Source organism: Lygodium microphyllum, chromosome 6, assembly GCF_053477565.2.
Source record: "Lygodium microphyllum isolate KBCC chromosome 6, Lygodium_microphyllum_v1.1.10, whole genome shotgun sequence".
In the NCBI taxonomy this organism is placed as follows: Eukaryota; Viridiplantae; Streptophyta; class Polypodiopsida; order Schizaeales; family Lygodiaceae; genus Lygodium; species Lygodium microphyllum.
The window spans coordinates 26,573,014-26,593,534 of NC_141140.1; the positions used below are offsets into that span (position 1 = coordinate 26,573,014).

The window sequence follows — 20,521 nt, forward strand, 5'->3', positions numbered from 1 at the left end:
ATTGCATTTAATGCTCCTCCCATTTTATGCCTATATATTGCCAGGCTCCTACTCCTCTTCTGTACTTCAACCATCATTTGTGGATTCTTCTGAGGAGAGAGAAGCCAGTGCCACAGTGCCCACACAGCCAGTGACTCACTGTTGTATGCTGCTATCTCGTGTTCGATATGGATTCTATTTCCCGGGCATACATCTGAGTTCTCATCTATATTTGTGTTTATTTTTCTTGTCTTGTGTTTCAGCAGTTTATTTCAACATGTTGTTTATGCTTCCATTGCTGCACCACTTCTGACATGGTATCAGTTTTCAGGTTTTGTGTTTCGGCTGTGTTTTATTGCTGATTTCAGGATATTTTCCCTCTTGCTGATCAGGCAGCTGCTGCTCCAATAAGGCGACCAGTTTTGCCTGCGTTTTTTGCTGCAGTTAGCATCCGTACACCCTGCGCCTTCGTTTCAGTCTGCGTTTTGGTATTTCTGCATCTCCTCCTGGCTGGGCGCTTCCATCATCAGGCCGTTTTTGCTGTTTTTGACAATTTTTGACTGATTTTTTGACTTTGTGCAGCAGATTTTGGCTTTTTTTAATCACATTTTGGGCTATACTGCATGTGAACTCTTGCTTTTTGCAGTCTGTGCTCGTGGTTTGGCTATGTTTCCTCTCCCAATCCCTTCTTTTTTGAATCCTCTCCAAATGGCTCCTCCATGCACATCCACTGATGACAAGCTCCATGGACCTGATTATTACACGTGGAGTGCGGTGATGAAGGCTTGGTTTATTCCAAAGTAGTTATGGTACGTGGTTAACGGAGCTGTGACACATCCTCGACAACCTTCTCCAGTTCCATCTGATTTTGATGAAGACAACCATGAGGAGGCTGTGCTTACATGGGATTCGGATAATGCCCGCGCTTATTCAGCATTACTTCGATGTTTTTCCAAAGAAGTCCTACCGGCGGTCACCTCCTGTACGACAGCTTCAGACGTATGGTCGAAGTTACAGTTGATGTACGAGGCTCCTTCCACCATGCCCGCTGTTACTCTCTATGGCCAGCTCCAACAACTAAAGTTTGAATCCAAAGATATGATTCAATCCATCCTCCTTCGTGTTACCCAACTCCAGGACCAGCTTCGCACTATGCAGTCTGCCCTATCAGAGGCACATCTTGTTGGTACGGTACTCTACAAGCTTCCTCGAGAATTTGATGGAGTGGAAAATGCTTTACGGGCGCAGACATCTACAACTCCTGTCAATTTTCTTCACATGTCCTCCATGCTACTTGAGCATGAGGCTACTTTGCGACTACAAGGGAGGTTTCCGTCACATTATGGAGGTTCAGGTGAGGCTTTTGCAGCTTTAGAGAGGGGTTCAAAGATGAAGAAGTCGAAGGCCCAATGTTATCACTGTGGCAAGAAAGGTCATTTAAGGAAGGACTGCAAAGAGTTAGCAGCTTCCAGAAAGAAAAAGGAGCAGAAGACGAAGCGGGATGCAGACTCCTCCGACAAGTCATCATCTGCCTCAGATTCCGATTCCGATCCTCCAGCCAAGGCGAAGTCCAAGGCACGGAAGGGATCCTCTTCTTTGGATCGTGGGAAGGGCTTAGTGGCCCCTTCCTCAGCTGCTTTCTAGTGGTGGTGATGCGGACATCCCTCATGACTCTCCAGTGCCAAAGAGGGAGTGTGAGAGGGTGGTGAGATGGGGCAGCCGTGCCTCATCTATATGTCTATACAGATGCACAGGATCCAGAGAGGGACTTCCCTGACGCATCAACCGAAGTCTGGCAGGTACAAATCCTGGAGCTAGGATAGACATCCAGGTTCATGATGGGCTGGTTACTTGATAGAGAGCGGGAGGCTTTCGTCTGGAGTCCACATGAGGGGACACTTTGAAGGTTTTGGCTGAAGGCAGAGATTCCATGGTCACATGTTCATAGACATGTTTGGCACATTGGTCTTGTATGTCCTGAGTGACATAGGTGACATAACACAAAGAGCTGCTATGATTCTTCTCTATTTTTAGGTGGTGTTGTTATGATCGACATCGACGTCAGATACTCTCCAAGGCATCTTGGTGGTGGGCTAGCCACTCACTGCTTGGATATCCATGGTTCTTCTGGTGGTTCTATGTTGTATAGTTTATGATACCCCATCATTGTACTATTGTATTGTATCAGATTACCCCTGATCTGAGAGAGGGGGTTAGCAGATTAGTTAGCTCAAGGTGAGTCTATGCTGCAGAGGCTACATCATTTTTGTAGTATTTTTACTGGCATTTTTTTGTGCCCTTTTTTAGGGCTAGGGAGCATTTAATGTTGGCCGACCAGCATTAAATGTTGGCCGATTGTATTTAATGCTTCCCCCATTTTATGCCTATATATTGCCGGGCTCCTACTCCTCTTCTGTACTTCAGCCATCATTTGTGGATTCTTCTGAGGAGAGAGGAGCCGGTGCCAAGGTGCCCACACAGCCAGTGACTCACTGTTGTATGCTACTGTCTCATGTTCGATATGGATTCCGTTTCCCGGGCATACATCTGAGTTCTCATCTGTATTTGTGTTTTTTTTTTTTGTCGTGTTTCAGCAGTTTATTTCAACATGTTGTTTATGCTTCCATTGCTGCACCACTTCTGACACTACTAAGCAAGGTTTCTATCCAATGGTCAAGGGTTCCACAAGCCTATGGAAGTTCACATTGTACTATATGTTTGTAGATTCAATAGGGATTTGATACCGTCTCATGTTTAAGATTAGGTGATGAATTCGTATAGTTAGTAGAAGCACAAGTACAACAGGAAGAGTGTTTATCAAGTTAATCAATGAACATAGTCAAAGGGGACAACCAGCTCACACCCTTGGGATGCCTAAATGTATATACATCCCATTTCACCTGTCCCATCCAGCATTAGTGTGTGCCAACAAATATAGTATTGAAGTGCCTTTGCCAATGCACGAGCTTCCTTGAGAAGTAGACCAAGGACCAATGATACATGCTCCAAAGTGTAAGAGATGTGTGCGATACCCTCTCCATCCTCAAGATACTCCAATGTGTATACTATACGAAGAACCTCATATACAAGGCCTCAATGTAGCATGGATGCCAAGTCTTTTTAAGAACTTCCAATGAATTCATTCCTTAGTCATTAGTCCTCTTTTGCATAAGGATGTCAATTAGTGAAGCTCGGTGAGAACTTTGCAGTCCAATACACATACATGCACCACAGAGTGAAAACTCCAAGTGCATAGGCAAGCAACAATAGAATTTAGACGTTAAGTTCTTTTCACTGCCTTTTCTTCTAGTTATATCGATAAAATATTCATTCTTAGCTTTTCAAGAAACTATCAAAGTGCTAAATCTAAGGGGAACCCGCTCTTAAAATGTTCTGGTAAAATATCCAAAGACAATCGTACATATTAGAAGAGCCATATGTTAGCAGATATGTCAGTTCATGGCTGAGTCTGTGCATATAATTCAGTGGGCTAGGGCACCACGATGTTATCTTGATTATTTAGGCATTTTTCTTGGCATTTTATGATGGTCATTTTAGCATTTATTGCTTGTCGACCAACATTAAATGTTGGTCAACCTAACATGATTTATGAAATTATTTTTGCCTATTTATTCAGGCTTCTCCTCCACATTCATCATTATGATCATTCATCACTTGACTGCATTTGGTGGAGGGAGAGAAGCAAGTGTCAGTGCCTTCACAGCCACTGACTCACATTGATTCTGTATTGTCTCATATCTCGGTATATGGATTCCATCTCTCGAGTATCTCTTTACTTCTGAGCTCCTTGTACAGTGTTCTTTTCTTTTGCAGTTTTTCTCCTTCTCTTTCCTTTGTCTCTTGTGTTCAACAATCTATTACAGCAATTTTCATGCTTCCATCACTACATCCACTTTTGACAAGGTAGCAGATTTCAAGATCATTGTTCCTACTACTGTTTTACACTATTTCAAGCCTAAGTTTGGCTTTTCTACTGTTGATTGGACCTGTTTTTGACTGCTACGACTGATTTTCAGCCTGAGCAACCATCTTCTTGTTGAGAAACCCTTCACCCATAGTTTGCATTTTTGTGTTTCTGCGTTTTGTGTTTTGCGTTTAGGGTTTACATTTACGGTTTGCAACCCCAAAAAGGGGTGCCACCCTAGACTCACTGTGCAGGCCACTCTCTCATTCATTCCTCACGGCTTATTCATTCAGTCCGTCGCCTCTTCTCTCCAGCCTCTCCACTACCCTCACACCCCTTCAGGAGGACATTGCGGTTCGTGATTCGTGACTGTCTTCATCATCTTCCTTGTGTTATGGCACCCTTGTTCCCTTGTATCACATTCACTCCATGATTCAGATCTTCATCATTCCATTCATCAGAGTTTCTTCTCTCTTCTCTTCTCTTCTCTTCTCCATGTTTGCCAAGTTCACTATGTGTTCCTCCCCCCAAACCCTATTGTCTCGTTGGTACGTCATCTTTTGACACTTCTGATTATTTTCGGCTTGTTCTGCTGCTATTTTCTCAGCATTTTACAGTTTGTCATTTGCATTTACATATTTCTATGGTTGTTTCAGGGCTAGGGACCTATTACTGACCCTTCCAAATCTGTGTTTTGGAGTCTATTGCCTGTGTTTTACTAATCAACACCTGCGTTTTGGCTGTTTGCTACTATGCAAGGCTGGGCGACAATATTTTCATGCTAGTTTTGGTTATTGTGGTCCGTCTTCTCACTTTGTGGTACACTACTCAGCTTTAGAGAGTGTTCATGTACATCCAGTTGTTGTCATGTTTTCATCACACTACTCTGTTTACTATTGATCTTTTCTCTATGTACTTTCTTTACTGCTTGGAACTTGTGCAATCCTTGTGAGTCTATATTTTTGGCATACTTTTCTCTCTAAAGATCCCTTCCCTTTCTTCATCTTCTCTATATCTCCCTCATGATGGCTCCTCCGGCATCTTCTTCTATTGTTAACATGCAACTATTATTTACTCATCTACAAGTATTATGTTGGAGACTTGCTGGGTTCAGCTTCAAGTTTTTGTGAGGATGCTATCTCTTGGTGCTTCAAATGTTCCAGTTTCAGAGAGGGGTGCTATACGGCAAACGCAGAAGTCTTAATGCTATTATTGTCGCAAGAAGAGACACCTTCGACAGGACTGCAAGACATTAGCAACTTTACAACAAGAGCAAGCGCGGACAGTGACGATGGGTGACAACTCTCTCGACGAGTCTTCCTCTTCTCTAGGTCCAAGTTTAGGCTCTATCTATATGGCCCCAGTGATGGCTCCAAGGGCCTCCCTTCCGTGCTGCTAACATAGGCGATGGGGTCATCTTGCACAACTCTCCAATGCCAAAGAGGGAGTGTGAGAGGGTGGTGAGAGGGGGTAGGTGAACCTTATCTATACAGGTATACAAGTGCACAGGTTCAAGAGAGGGGTTTCCTTGACGCATAGACTGAAGTTTAGCACGTTCAAATCCTAGAGTTGGGATTGATGTCCAGGTTCATGATAAGCTGGTTATTTGACAAAGGGTGGGCTTGGCTCCTAGTCTTGAGCTCATATGCGGGAACACTTCGGCGGTCTGGCCAAAGGCAGGGAATCCATGGTCACATATGTTCAGAGGCATTTTTGACAAGTTGGTCTTGTATGCTACTGTGAGATTGTTAACAAATATTGCGAGTTGCTATGATTCTTCTCTATTTTCAAGTGTTGATACGATCTACATCGACATTAGGTTCTCTCCGAGGCACCTTGGTGGTGGCTTGCACACCCATTGTTTGGGTATCTATGATTCTACTCTGGTGGTCCTTGTTGTATGTGCTATGATGGGACATTATCATTGTATATTGTATTGTATTAAATCCCCCATGATGTGAGAGAGGGTGTTAGCAGATATGTCAATTCATGGTTGAGTCTATGCATGTGATTCAATGGGCTAGGGCACCAGGATATTATCTTGATTATTTAGGCATTTTATGTTGGCCATTTTAGCATTTGTAGCTGGCCAACCAGCACTAAATGCTCGCCGACCTGACATGATTTATGGCATCATTTTTGCCTATTTATTCAGGCTTCTCCTCCACATCATCATTATGATCATTTATCACCTAACTGGTTCTGGTGGAGGGAGAGGAGCACGTGCTAGTCCCTTAACAGCTAGTGACTCACATTGGTTCTGTAATGTCTCATATCTTGGCATATGGATTCCATTTCCCAAGTATCTCTTTGCTTCTGAGTTCCTTGTGCAATGTTCTTTTCTTTTGCCGTGTTTCTCCTTCTCTTTCCTTTGTCTCTTGTGTTCAGCAGTCTATTACAGCAATTTTCACACTTCCATCATTGTATCAACTTCTGACACCATATGGCATGATCTTTGGTGGTAGGTACTGGCACTGGACAATCTATTCGATGCAGTATGCTTCATCACAGTTCTCTTATGGGTTTCAAACCAAAGATAACATGAGTTTTGTATACAGGAGGCACAATTTGAGACTAAACTTACTTTAATCAATTGCAAGGTATCTGTCATGATTAAAGTATGCAGTATCCTGTTCACAGAATCAAACTAAATGCAGAACAAACAAGTGGGGCAGTGATGGAAACTTTTTGTTTACAAATATCTGGCATGATTAAAGTATGCAGTATCCTGTTCACAGAATCAAACTAAATACAGAACAAACAAGTGGAGCAGTGATGGAAACTTTTTGTTTACAAATATATCAAAACTGTTTCAATCTCATCAAACGGTCTAATTTTTCTTAGGTCTCGTACACCCTTGCTAGTCCTGTAAATATACACACCTATGACCAACCTTGAAAGGTTCAGAGAGGATGAATGCAAGAAATAAGATTTAAAACTCATTCTGTCTCCATAGACTCCAGTACCATGTCACAGCATTTTTGTTAACATGATAATAAACTGTCTATATTTAATGCACTCTGTTTCAATTTCATGGTGTCTCTAATGAGAGGCAATATATCCAGATGGCAGATGTCACAACTCAATGCATTCCCTTCCGCTTTACGAATTCAATTAGGGTCCATCCTACTCACAGGACCAAACTAACAGCAAAAACACAAAGAGGACTCTGCTCAACTGAAGAATTGAAGCAAACCTGTTGTGTGTCCTCATAAGACAAAAATGTTTCCCAGCCGTCATTGGCAGTGTAGTCTCGCCTTAAGAGTTCCACTTCTTCAGGCTTGATTTTGTTATGAATATCCTAAAATCATGAGCATAGAATCTCCAACTTAGAAGCAAATGCAACTTCAAAGTTGATATATCAAAATGCAAATGGTACTCAATCCTCAGTTGATCTTTGAAGGACTTAAACCTGAATACCAGCTTCACGGGTCCGCACGTCCCGACATTTAAGGCCCAAATCCTCCATGCGTGCAAGGGCTAACTCCCTAAGATTTCCTTTCTCAACTCCAGAAGTCACAAGAGGCATTGGAATGTCTCTCTGAATACGATATACTCGAGTCCATGGAGGAACAAGTGACAGTACCCTTGCTATTAAATCAACCAACAGTTCAGGTGGATAATTTCTATATCTGCAAAAGACAGTTCGAACATCAGGCTGTCTAAAGATGAGGAACTTTTACTTGAGATTTCATCAACACTAGGCATCTGTTGCCATTGAAACACATTAGTCAAAAATTTGCAAAAGCACTTTATTTGATATTAATGTTACTGACAACTACTTTGCTAACAGCCAGCAATCTTCACAATAGACAACTCCCACTCCTTTTCAACATAAGTCTTACTTTCGTTCAACCCTTCTTGAGTGTACTTTCACACTTCAGTTGCATGAAGGGCCCTATGACAGCAACCACTGAACCATATAGCGATACTTCATGTTTAGCACAACTTCAAAGCTTATAAAAAGTGTGACTGCAAAAAGAGGGAAACAGAGAACACTCATGGTGTCCAAATAACCCACTAGAGTGATTTCTGATGAAAACCTTTTAAACCCATGCTGTGAAAAATAACCTGCACCAGACGCTATGGAACCAGATACTCAATGCCGTTAAAGATGCTGCACACACATGCACACCAATAAACACGAGCTTGAAGGAGAAACGGGAAATACTGGACTGAGATCTACGCTACCATAACACCATGTTGAAATATATTTTTTTAGCACAACCTACTCTCCAAGGGGCGTCGAGAAGCAAGGGTAGTTGTAAATGTCATAGCACTAGGGATCCCACCCTCACATATTATTTAGAACCTTAGTCCCAAAGGTCATTCATGCAAGATAAAGTGATCTAGTCGTGTTAGGAGTATGAAGGCTCAAGTTTTGAGCTGCCAAAGTTTTCAAACAGCCAACAAGCTATCCAACCAATTCGCCCCTTGGTTTGTTGGGTAATTGGCCTTCACCCTACTCCTCAAGAGACAAATTCAACCACAAATTCAATGTTTGCCAACTGGCCTCTTGAATCTCTTTGAAATCCTCCAATTTTAGCTACTGGAATTCAAGTTCTAGGCCCAAGAATCTGAGCACACTTCCCAAGGTGGCTGTCAAAACCCTAATTTTTGCTATGAATTAGGGTTTACAACAAATAATCTTCAAATTCTCCAACCCCAATGCCTGGAATTGCTGAGATTTACTGAGGAAAGTTGAGAGCTGGCTAGAGAAGGAGAGAGAATGCTGAAGAGAGAAATTTCAGATTTTCATCACAAGAAGGTGGTTGATCTTTACTGCTGCCCCACTCGAACAACTCCTGGAGCTGTCACCTACAGCCAAAAGTCTGTCTCAAGGCTGCAATCGCCTCTTTCCAACTGTCACCCACTCATGTGGGGCTTTGGGCTACTGTCACCTACCTTCACTGCTGGTCCTAATGGCTGCAAATGTTAGTGATCAGCTGGCGACCTGATCCCACAGCCTCTCCACCAATTGGTAGACCACACAATGACTCTCTCCTCCCTTTCCAAGCCTCCTCTCACTCGCATGGGCAAGTTTTGCCAAGTGGCAGCCTTCCTAATCCATTTTCCAACAATTTCTATCATGTTTAAATTAATCTCCAAAATATTAATTCTGAAAGTTAATTTACTTATTAATTTGTGTCCAAAAATTTAGTAAGACCAGCCAACAATTAAATTGGCTAACCCAATTTCTCACCTAAGTATTATTGAGCAATTGTTAGCCCTTGAACCAACATTAATTAACTAATTAATGCCCAATTCCTATTGTCACCACTAACATAAGTGGCTAATGTCAGAAGGATGTGAAATTTTATTCTTCTCCTTAGCATTTGAGTAAAAATTAATCACATGTGCAAATGTGACTTGCACATGCGAGATGTAAGTTAATTATTTCACAATGTGGGATCTATGACACCAAAATATTAGTTGATGTCGAAGGCCAAGGTTGTAATAAGTTATATCTGATAGATACTAGGAGGTAGTCGATATCAGATTTAGTCATAGATCAATTTATTGGCCACCAATGTTGGTGAATACATTAGAGACTAGACATTAATTAATTAATTAATGCCAATCTAAAGCTCAATAACTATTCAAGGATACTTGAAAAACAAATTGGCCTAGCCAATTTAATTACTGGCCGGTTTGAGTGGTGAAATTGCTTTTTTGAACATTGGAATAATTATTAACTTAGAAGGTTGCCACTTGGCAAAACTTGCCCATGCAAATGGGAAAAACGTTTTCGGGATAGTGGAAGTCTATTCCAACCATTGTGAGAGAGAAGGAGGCTATTAGAGAGTAAGGAGATGCTACTAATGTGATTTTAGCCACCAATGACCAGTCCTACAGCCAGTGATAGCAGTTTGGAAGCCCTCTAGGTGCAAGTAACAGCAAGTCAAGATTCTCCTGGTGCTAGTAACAACATATTGGGGGGCAGGGGATAGCCTTTCTAGTGGTCCTAAGTTGTAGTCACAACTTCCATGGCTGTTTGAGCAAGGCAACAACAATTTTTTAGTCTTTCTCACAACCAAACTCTGAAATTTCTCTCTCTATAACATTCTCTCTCATCCCTTAGCCATCTCTCAAGTTATTTCACTAGAATCTAACCATTTGGGTCATCAAAGGTAGAGATATTGGAAAATCTCTCTTGCAAACCCTAATTTATAGTAGAAATTAGGATTTAACAGCCACCTCAAGATGCGTGCTTAGAATTGAAGGCCTATAGCTTGAATTCTAACAGCTGAAATTATAAAAATTTCAAGGACATTCAAGAGGACAGCCAATGCCAAAGTGCAATGAATGTGGACGCATATGGACAAGACTAAAAGACAATGAACACGAGAGAAAGGGAGAGAGAGAAAAGAGATAGAAAAATGCAAAAATCTGCAGACAATGAATGCTAAAATGAAGAGGGCATATGTACAAGGGCTATCGGTGTATCTCCTCGACTCTCTCTCATCACCGAGACCTAAAAGCAAAAGTGATGAGGCCAAGCTGAAGTGGTGCTATAAATAGCACAAACAGAATGCATAAAATAATGCAGGTCTACCAATAAAATCTGGCCAACTACTGCCAAATTTGGTCAACCTGCCAAATTTGATTGAAACCACCACAAAATTGGCCGCCATAAATGCTGTAATAAATGCACTGCCCATATGGCACTGAGCTGCCCACCGATCCTGCCCAAACACTAATGATTACTGAAAAGAATACCCATGTTACTAACAAGAAATACGTAAGTCCCTCTAAGAGAATTGATTGCACCAACTGTATCATAAGAAATGCTAGTTCAAGGGATGAATAATCTCTAATGCCTCGTCTCATATCCTAGATGCAACATAAGGCTTAGGGATCTTGAGTGTTGTCGAAGAACAACCTAAGAAAGCATCTTCATAAGCAAATTTGCTAGATTATCCTCGGTCTTGCAACAAACCACATCAATAGTCTTCTCTCAAATGAAATGATATTGAATCTCAATGTGCTTCGATCTACCATGAAACACAAGGTTCCGTGCCAAAGCAATGCAACTCTCATTGTTGCAATGAAGTATCATAGAACTATTTGAGGGCAATCAAGCTCTCCTAGCAACCTCCAAAGCCACACTGACTCACATGCGGTAGAAGGCACTGCTCAACACTCCACCTCTATGGAAGAAAGGGCAACAGTGGACTTCTTCTTGCTAGTCCATGAGATAACACCTGCACTCAAAGTAAAGAAATATCCTATCGTTGACCACCATCGGTCAACATCTCCAGCGATCTAAATAAATTCATCCATCCTATAAAAACCAAAGGCAAATCTCCAACACCTATTGGATAATGGATACCAAAATCGAGGGTCCCCCTCAAGAACCGCAAAATCCTCATAACAGCCTGCCAATGTACCATCCTGGGTTCACTCGAGAACCCGGCCAACAAACCTACAAGAAAGCACAAATCAACTGGAGTATTAAGAAGCCAAATCAAGGACCCAATCAGCTACCGATAGTAGGAAGCATCTGTCGCCAATGAATCTACATGATCCGTAAACTTCCCATTCAGATCCATAGGAGTAGAAATGGCCTTACGTCCCACCATCTCAAACATGGCCAAAAGCTACACATACCCCTATTGGAAGATGAAAATCCCCCTCGGAGTATAGTAAATCTCATGGCCTAAAAAGAAATAAGTAAGGCCTTTATCCGTCATCTCGAACACCTTGCGTAGTGCCTCCTCCGTCTCCTTGACCTTCTGGGCATGGTCACTTGTGAATATAAGATCGTCCACATAAAGCATAAACAATGTGTGCCCTCCAGCTAAGGTGTGGACATACAGCTGGGGATCAGAAGAGGAACATCAACACCCCAAGTTCCAACTTTCCTTAGAGGATTGGGAAATCCACCCCCGACCGTTGTGCGAAGGCCTTTGCAACGAGTTGCGCCTTGCGCTTATTCAGAAAACCATCATTGTGATATTTGGTCTTGAAGACCCATTTTACACCAATCACCTTCCTATGAATGGGCCTGGGCACAAGATCCCGAGTGCCATTCGGCTCAATAGCATCCAACTCCTACTCCGTAGTCTTCTTCCAATGCTATGGTTGCAAAGCCTCCTTCACAAAGTTGGGCACAATAATTAGTACAAACAAGCTCGGTGGTATGTGCTTGGTTCCTCCAAGACCGTCGTAGACCATCCTATGGCTACCACTTCTCAGGGACTCCCTCAACCCCTAAATCACAAAGTGTATCTTGAGCCCAACGAGAAGGAGGCCGATACTCCCCCTGCCACTCTCCACCTACCAACGTCTCTGGAATATCCACCAAAATCGACCCAACGGGTGAATCTAGTGGTAAAGTAATCTCCTCCTCCACTGAAAGTGGAATCTCAATACACAAAGGCTCTAAGGGCACTAGAGCAAGTGCCCAACTATCACCTGAATCGCCAAGGACCGAATGCTCCACATTCCCCCTCTACAACTAGAAACTCCACGAACCGAGCATCTCGACTTGTGTACATCTCCTGAGAAGTGGAATCATGAGGTGTGTATCCTTAGGACTGCAAGTTATATCCCACAAACACCTGCCTCTTGGAAGTCGGCTCAAACTTATCTCTCTTTTTCTTCAAGATGTGAACATGGGCATCACACCCGAACACCCTGAAATAAGAGAGATCCAAATTCTCTCCAAAATAAGCCTCAAAAGGGGTCATACAAACCACGGCTGAAGTAGGGGATCAATTAAGTATATGGACAATGGTGGCTATTACTTCGGCCCAAAGACACTAAGGTGTCTGCCGATGCTCCGTCATAGACCAACCCATCTTGATTACACTATGATTCTTCCGCTCCAATATGCCATTCTCATCAAGGTTTGTGTTGGCAAACCCCTGTGGATGCCACGATCTGTACAAAAACGAGTTAGCTCGTGGGAGACAAACACCTCTCCCTTGTTGGAATACAGGGTCTTTAGTTTCTTGCTAGACATGTTCTCTTCAAAGATCAACCAATCCTTAAGATGTGATAATGCTTCGGACTTCAAGACTAAGAAATACATCCATGTCATCTTGTTAAAACCATCAATAATTATCATAAAATACAAACTCCCCTTAAGGGATTTCATCCTCATGTGTCCAAATAAGTTTGCCAAAACAAGCTCCAAAGGCTCCTTAGCCCATTGTGAAGCCTTGTAGGAAATAGTATCCCTATGGTGCTTCCCATAAATACAAGATACACATGGGAGATGGCTCAATCCAATCTTTGGTAGTCCACATACCAACTGACCATGAGTTGCCTTCCAAAGGCACTTGTAGTTGAGATGGCTTAACCAAGCATGCCAAAGCTCAATCTGAGTTTGTGAAGAAAGAAGAAGAGAAGAAAATGCAAAAGAAGAATGCATATTGTATACTCCAGTATTGGATTTAGATGCATATGAATCATCATACCAGACATCTAAAATTGACTAGTATGAAAACGTATGATATACCATTTCATATTAAACGTTTTTTTCACATTGTTTTTTTTAAGGCCACAACTGCCCTCATTTGAGGATTTCATCCTCGCGCCTTGTTTCTAGCAGTTTTCACCTCAGTTCTCTGAGTTTTTTCTGTGTGTGCAGCCTGCATCGTCAGCTCTCACCCTGCACGTGTGGAACCAACAGTATTCAAACTTCAATGATTAGTATGTGCAGAAAATCAGCTTCATAAGTGTGTGCAGAAATCCAACTTTACGAAAGGGCAGAGTGTGCAAACTGCAGTGTGCTCACTGCTGAGTACTCAAGCCCATCCTCTCTCTCTCTCTGATCTCAGTTTTCGAGGTCAGCATGGTTCGAAAGCAACGAAAAGAGTGACAATTTGTGACTAAATTGCAGAAATTGAAGAATGGACAGTGTATTATGTAGTGCAAATATTGTTCTCACACATGGAATGGTGGCCTTGCTCGTATTCGTGCCCACATCTTTGGGCTGAAGGGATTTAGGGTTGATAAATGCTCTAGTGCACCCCAAGATGTAAAAGATGCAATTCGTAGATTGCATACAAGTGCTTCCATGAGTTCATAGGATGCATTGGATGCAAAGGTTTCTGATTTGGGAGATGCATCAAGAAGTGTTAGTGCCAATGTGGCTGTATGTTCTTCTCAAGCTAGTGATGCTCATGGAATGATGCCTAAAAAGTGCAAAGCAAATACTAGGGAAGTCCCCTTGTTTCAAAGTTGAGACATACAAGCAACGAAAGAGGTATCAATTGCACTTCTTCGATTCTTTTATGCAAAGGGCATTCCTCATTGGAAGGCGAGGAGCCCTTACTTTCTTCACATGGTGAGACAATTGGAAATGTTGGCCCAAGCTTCAAGGCCCCTTCATACCATCACTTGCGCACTAAAGAATCGGATGATGAGGTCAAATGTGTGCAAAGAGATTTGTTTGATCTTAGAGAGAAATGAAAAAGATATGGTTGTAGCATTGTTTGTGATGGATGGTCTAAAGCACGTCGTCGACACATTATCAATGTAATGGTTTCATGCATATTTGGTTCCACATTTTTGCAATCAATTGCTACAAGTAGTGAGCATGTGTCAAGAGAGTACATCTTTGAAATTCTTAAGAGTGCCATTCTTGAAGTGGGGCCTCAAAATGTAGTCCAAATGTGCATGGATAATGCAGTCAAATGTGTTTGTGCTGATCAATTGGTTAAGCTAGAGTCACCAACCATCTTTTACCCCCCTTGCACATGCCACTGCCTTAATTTGCTGTTTGAGAACATTGGAGAACTCTCTCGGGTGAAGCTTGTTTTGGAGGAAGCTGTGCAGGTTGTGACATTTGTCACACGAAAAAATACAGTTCTTGCTTTGTATAGAATTGGCTCAAACAAATTGCTTAAACCATCACAAACTCGATTTGCATATATATTTATCATTTTGGCAAACATGTTGGATGAGAGAGTCTTCAATGGATTGCGCCACATGGTTGTTAGTGATGAGTATTGCAGAAAGAAAGTGAGTAAAAGTGCTAAGGCTTTGCAGGTTTCATCTATAGTCTTGGGTTCTTCATTTTGGACCAATGCCAAGATAATTGTGAAGCTATATGCTCCAATTTTAAAGATTGTGTGCCTTCCTCATAGAGAGGGTGCCACCATGGGGCTGGTGTATGAGCTCACTGATCACATGATAGAAAAGATTGAAAGTCTTGAGGTTTTTAATGCTTCCAAGGTACAGCAAGTCAAGGCAATTTGTGTAGACCGATGGAACATGATGCACCTTCCATTGCATGCTACTGCTTTTGTGCTCCATCCTTTTTGGAGAGCAAAGAATCCTGACAATGACAAGGAGGTGAGTAAGGGTTGGATGGATGTAGTTGAATGTGTTTCAAACTATGATGTAAGTGCTCAAAGAGAGTTATATGATGAACAGGATAAGTATAAGTCTGAGTCAAGTACATTTGCACACACTATTGCAAAGAATGAGAAGAGGATGCATCAAGCTGTGAAGTGGTGGGAAACTTTTGGGGCAGAGACACCAAATTTATAGCGCTTGGCACTTAGGATATTGTCTCAAGACAGTTATACTTCACCATGTGAGAGCAATTGGAGCACTTTTTCTCTCATTCATACAAAGAAAAGAAACAAGCTTAAGCCAAAGAATATAGAGAAGCTTGTTTTTATACACAACAATTTGTGTTTCATAAGCAAGTTGAAAGAAAGAGGATTCGAGAAGATAGAAGTGACCTTGGAAATGCTAAACAAGGAAAAGGACGATGAAAGGTTGCTTGCCTTGCAAGAAATGAGAGAGGAAGATGATGAGAATTCAGCTCCTATGACAGTGGGTGCATCAAGTGCTGGTACCTCTAGTGTGCCACGGGATGAGGATGAGGATGAGGATGCTAGAGATAAAAATGACTCATGAGTCAACTTGAGTAGCACATGCCACAGCAAGTCTACGATTAGGAATCTTAACCCTTGTGTCTTCAATCTCTTGAGTTGCCTCTATAGAGTCTAAAGTACTATGATGTACTATGAGTCATAACAATTTGTAATCTTGGTGGGCTGATTATAATTTATGAGTCAAGGAGTCACGACATTTTGTGATCTTTATGGGTTCATTATAATCTCAAAATTTATACAATCCCCTTATGAAATTTCAATGTCTTCTCTACTTGTTTCTTAAAGTGTAAGCTTTTTTGAAATGTCTATAATTCATACTAAGGTTCAACTTATCATTCTTATATATTTCTAGTCTTTTAAGAAAAAATTTAGGGCAACGTATTTTTCAAGCCAATGGTTTGAAACATACTTCAATCATACTTTCACACCCATACACGTATGGAAGTATGAGACATATGTTATCAACTATGGTAGACTCCATTCTCCTTATGTCCTGCACAAAGAACCTGTCAAGAAACACCATCAAGAACTCGAAAGGACTCCTTATCAAACTCAGCTGTCAAACCAAGAGTGTAGATCTTGTGCACTAAAAGGAGATGATACCCTAGACCTAGCACATAGAGCACCTCTGACGTGTGGGCATCACCTTGACTATCTGGATCAGCTACATATCACCATTGCCTTTGATAGGAACCGAAGAACAGTCGCCTATAAGGATTTACCCATGCATATGATTCAAGCCAACGGTTTGAAACATACTTCAATCATACTTTCACACCCATACGCGTATGGAAGTATGAGACATATGTTATCAACTATGGTAGACTCCATTCTCCTTATGTCCTGCACAAACAACCTGTCAAGAAACACCACCAAGAACTCAAAAGGAGTCCTTATCAAACTCGGCTATCAAACCAAGAGTATAGATCTTGTGCACTAAAAGGAGATGATACCCTAGACCTTGCACATAGAGCACCTCTGATGTGTGGGCATCACCTTGACTATCTGGATCAGCTACATATCACCATTGCCTTTGATGGGAACTAAAGAACCGTCGCCTACAAGGATTTACCCATGCATCAAATGCATACGTGCAATCCCTTTTGAGGAAGGAGTCATGTGGCGTGAAGCACCACTATTCACAATCCACTCACAAGACTGTGGGGCCATCACCGCTACATCAGCAATCATTGGAGAAACATCCTCTACCACCTCCAAATGGAGCAAGGCAGCCGATGAAGGAGCAACCACCGCTCTTGAGTCCTTTGTAGTCTTTTCCTTCTTGGTGTCCTTGTTGTTCTTGTCACAATAATCTTTCTTCCAATGGCCTGTCTTGCCACATATGTGACAAGTAGACTCCTTGGCTTTGTCCTGCCTGGACTTCTCAATCTTCTTCTTCTTCTTGTTATTCTCCCCCTTTCTATTGGAAAGACTATCCGCTCAAAGCCTCCAACTTGAAAGCATTTTGACCTTTAAGTTGTTTCTCTTGGTCCAAGACCATAGCAACCAACTCCTCCTACTTAAGGGTCATTGTCTACCCTGAAGCAATCAAGGCAAAGTAGAATGCACTAAAGTGGGGTGGTAACTTAGAAAGAAAAGTTATCACCATGTCCTCTGGGATAATCGCCTTCACTGTGTTTTGGACCTACATCTACAATTGCCAAAGCTTATTGACATGCTTCCGCATAGAAGAAGACTTATTAGGGCTCAAAAGTCCTCATTTGAACCTCCAGAGACTATATATATATATATATATATATATATATATATATATATATATATATATATATATATATAGAGCCACGGTCAAGTGCTCAATGTGAGCAATAACTGCTAGAGTACAAGAGAGAAAGAGAAAAGAACGAATGCGAGCATTCGGTTTATCCCAATGTGCCCGTACCTTCACCAACTTGGCTTTCTCGTTTGCAGAAAGCTTCATTGGCTATAGGACGGTCTATAGCCTCGATCACAAGCTCCGCCAAATCATAAGACTTCAAGATGGCAAGCATCATTACACACCAAATACAGTAATTCTCCCCCTCAAGCTAGCGATCTGAAGAAATAGCCGACAACAAGGGGACCTTACGGTCCACAATAGCCTAAAACTCTGCATCAATTTCGGTCAACATTGTAAATGGAATAACCCGCACAAAAACAAGAGCAATCCCTCTCTAACTTCCCGCATGGTGCCAATGCCTACTAGCGCTTCCTCCCCTCGTCCTCAAAGAGTTTCACCCACCAAAGGCAATGAAAACTCAAAATCTGCAGCAAAAGGCTGAAAACGGAGCCTTTCCTTCTTCACGAACAACAAGGACCTGCTAAAAACAACAACTTCGCTCCTCTATGCATAAACTATTCACAGTGGCTTCCATAGACTGGAAACTCAAATTTTTGTCCTGAAGAATCCTCCCAATCAAGTCTACCCGCGATCAATCAGCCGTCTTCTACACTACTTTGATAACGTATCAAAGTGCAACAAATGCGGAAGCATAAAAATAAGACTAAAAGATAATGAACATGAGAGAAAGGGAGAGAGAAAAGAGACAGAAGAATGCAGAAATGTGCAGTCAATGAATGCTGAAATGAAGAGGGCACATGTACAAGGACTATCAATGTATATCCTCCAGCTAGATCTCTCTCACCAAGACTTGAAAGCAAAAGTGATGAGAGGAGGCTGAAGTGGTGCTATAAATAGCACCAAAAAAATGCAGAAAATAATGCAGGTCGGTCAGCCAAATCTAGCCAACTACTACTGCGAAATCCGGCCGAATTGCCAAATCTAGCTGAAACCACCATAAAACTAGCCACCATACATGCTGTAATAAATGCGCTGTCCACATGGCACTAAATTGCCCAGCAAACTTGCCCAAACACTCATGACTACTGAAAAGAATGCCCACGTAACTAACACGAAATGCATAAGTCCCTCCAAGAGAATTGGCTGCACCAACTGTATCTTGATGCTAGTTTGAGGGATGACTAATCTCTAACAGCCAGCCCATATCAAATTCAAGGCTTATTTTGTCTTTCAAGGAGTAGGGTGAAGGCTAATCCCCAAGCAAACCAAGGGGAAATTTGGTTTGAAGGCTTGCTAGTCAGTTTTGACAGCAAGGGGCACTTGGATTAGTGGAGGAGATCAAAGAATCTCAATTGTACTCCATCCATTTTTGATAAAAACTAATGAAAAACTGCAAGGGATGCCAGTTCTGGAGCCAACAAGCTATCCATTGTCCAAGATTAGAGTGATAAAGTGTGCATTTCAATTTATGTGATTTGTTTACTTGCTGTGATTAGTGCTTAATCAGGTTATTTACCATCCTATCCAAGGAGAGAGGCCGGTTTCAAGGTTCCACTTGTGAGAGGAAGAGATCGAAGCTTAGTTGAGAGTACATTTGACAATGTAGAGTGTGAGAGCACGACACCCAATGCAATAATCTGAAGTGTGAGGTGCAAGTACAAAATACAACCCTTAAACCTTAGGGTTGTAAGGGGGTGTTTACACCTGAAGAGTGCAAAACACAATAAGTGCCTAAAACTGTGTAATATAGGCACATAAAATAAAATAAATAAATCTAAGAAAAAAAACCTCTCGAACGAAGCGTAAAAAGTATCCCAGTGTCCTACTGAAGATCATCGGCACTCCTTTGTGAGCATAGGCAAGAAACCCCCTAGAATGAAGAGTTATCAAGATACAAGGGTCATCCACCAAAGGAGATCAAATTTAAAGCATTGCAAAATGCTTCAAATTTGTCACGAGGAAGAGCTTTGGTGAAGATGTCTACCACATTACTGCTGGTAGAACAATAGACAAGGCTGATATCACCTGCATGTAGCCTCTCTCTGACAAAGTAATAATGGATCTCAATGTGTTTCATGTGTGCATGAAACACTCGGTTATGTGCCATTGCAATAGCACTCTAGCTGTCAGGGAACAAAGGAGTAGGCTCCATGACAGATACTTCCAAATCAACTAACAAGCATCTAAGCCATACGCATTCAATTGTGGTACTGAAAGCTGCCTTGTATTCAACTTCACATGACGATGTGGCAACAATGAATTGTCTCTTGCTAAGCCAAGAGATGCAAGATGAGCCACAAAAGAAACAATTGTCACTAATGGAGTGATGAAATCATAATCACCAACCCAATCAGAATCACTATAAGGATGTAAGTGTAGTGGTCCCCCCTTGGCATAAAACAATCCAAGAGTCCTAGTACCCTGCAAGTAACGGAAAATACACTTGACAGCTTGCCAATGTGATATGCGTGGTTGATGCATATATCTGCTCAGGGCTAAAACTGCAAACTGTATGTCAAGCCTTGTGTTGCATAGGTAGATAAGATATCCAACTGTTGGAGCATATATATGGATATCAAACAAGTCACTGTCATCATACAATGACAACTTCATTCCAAGTTTCATTAGTGTACAAACTGGCTTGCAATCCTATAAGCCAAGCCCCTCAAGAAGTTTATCAATGTATCTCGACTGTGACAATCCAATGCCTCTAGCATCATGAATGAACTGAATGCCCAAGTACTAGTGCAAAGGCCCTAAATCTGACATCTCAAAAGTTTGCTGCAAATTTTGTTTGAATTCTAAAATATGATCAACATGTATCCCTATAAGCAGAAGATCATCAACATATAGACATATGACGAGCAAGGATCCTCCCTCTTTACATACGTAAAGAGTAGACTCTAATGAGCTGTTTATGAACCCTTGGCTAAGTAAAAAAGCATTAATCTTTGCATACCA

At 41.7% G+C, this 20,521-nt stretch overlaps 1 protein-coding gene and 1 pseudogene across 1 annotated transcript in view; one reads left to right on the forward strand and one right to left on the reverse strand.

Annotated features, from left to right (window-relative positions):
- ELO3 (radical SAM domain-containing protein / GCN5-related N-acetyltransferase (GNAT) family protein) overlaps window positions 1-20,521 on the reverse strand; it is a 94,164-nt gene that overhangs the window by 22,034 nt on the left and 51,609 nt on the right. The window contains exons 6-7 of the mRNA XM_087679354.1: window positions 7,317-7,536; window positions 7,101-7,205 (exon numbers count right to left, since the gene is read on the reverse strand). Of these exons, the coding sequence (XP_087535480.1) occupies window positions 7,101-7,205; window positions 7,317-7,536 (325 nt within the window). The remainder of the gene's footprint in view (window positions 1-7,100; window positions 7,206-7,316; window positions 7,537-20,521) is intronic.
- LOC148034403 (uncharacterized) lies at window positions 13,707-15,784 on the forward strand (annotated as a pseudogene).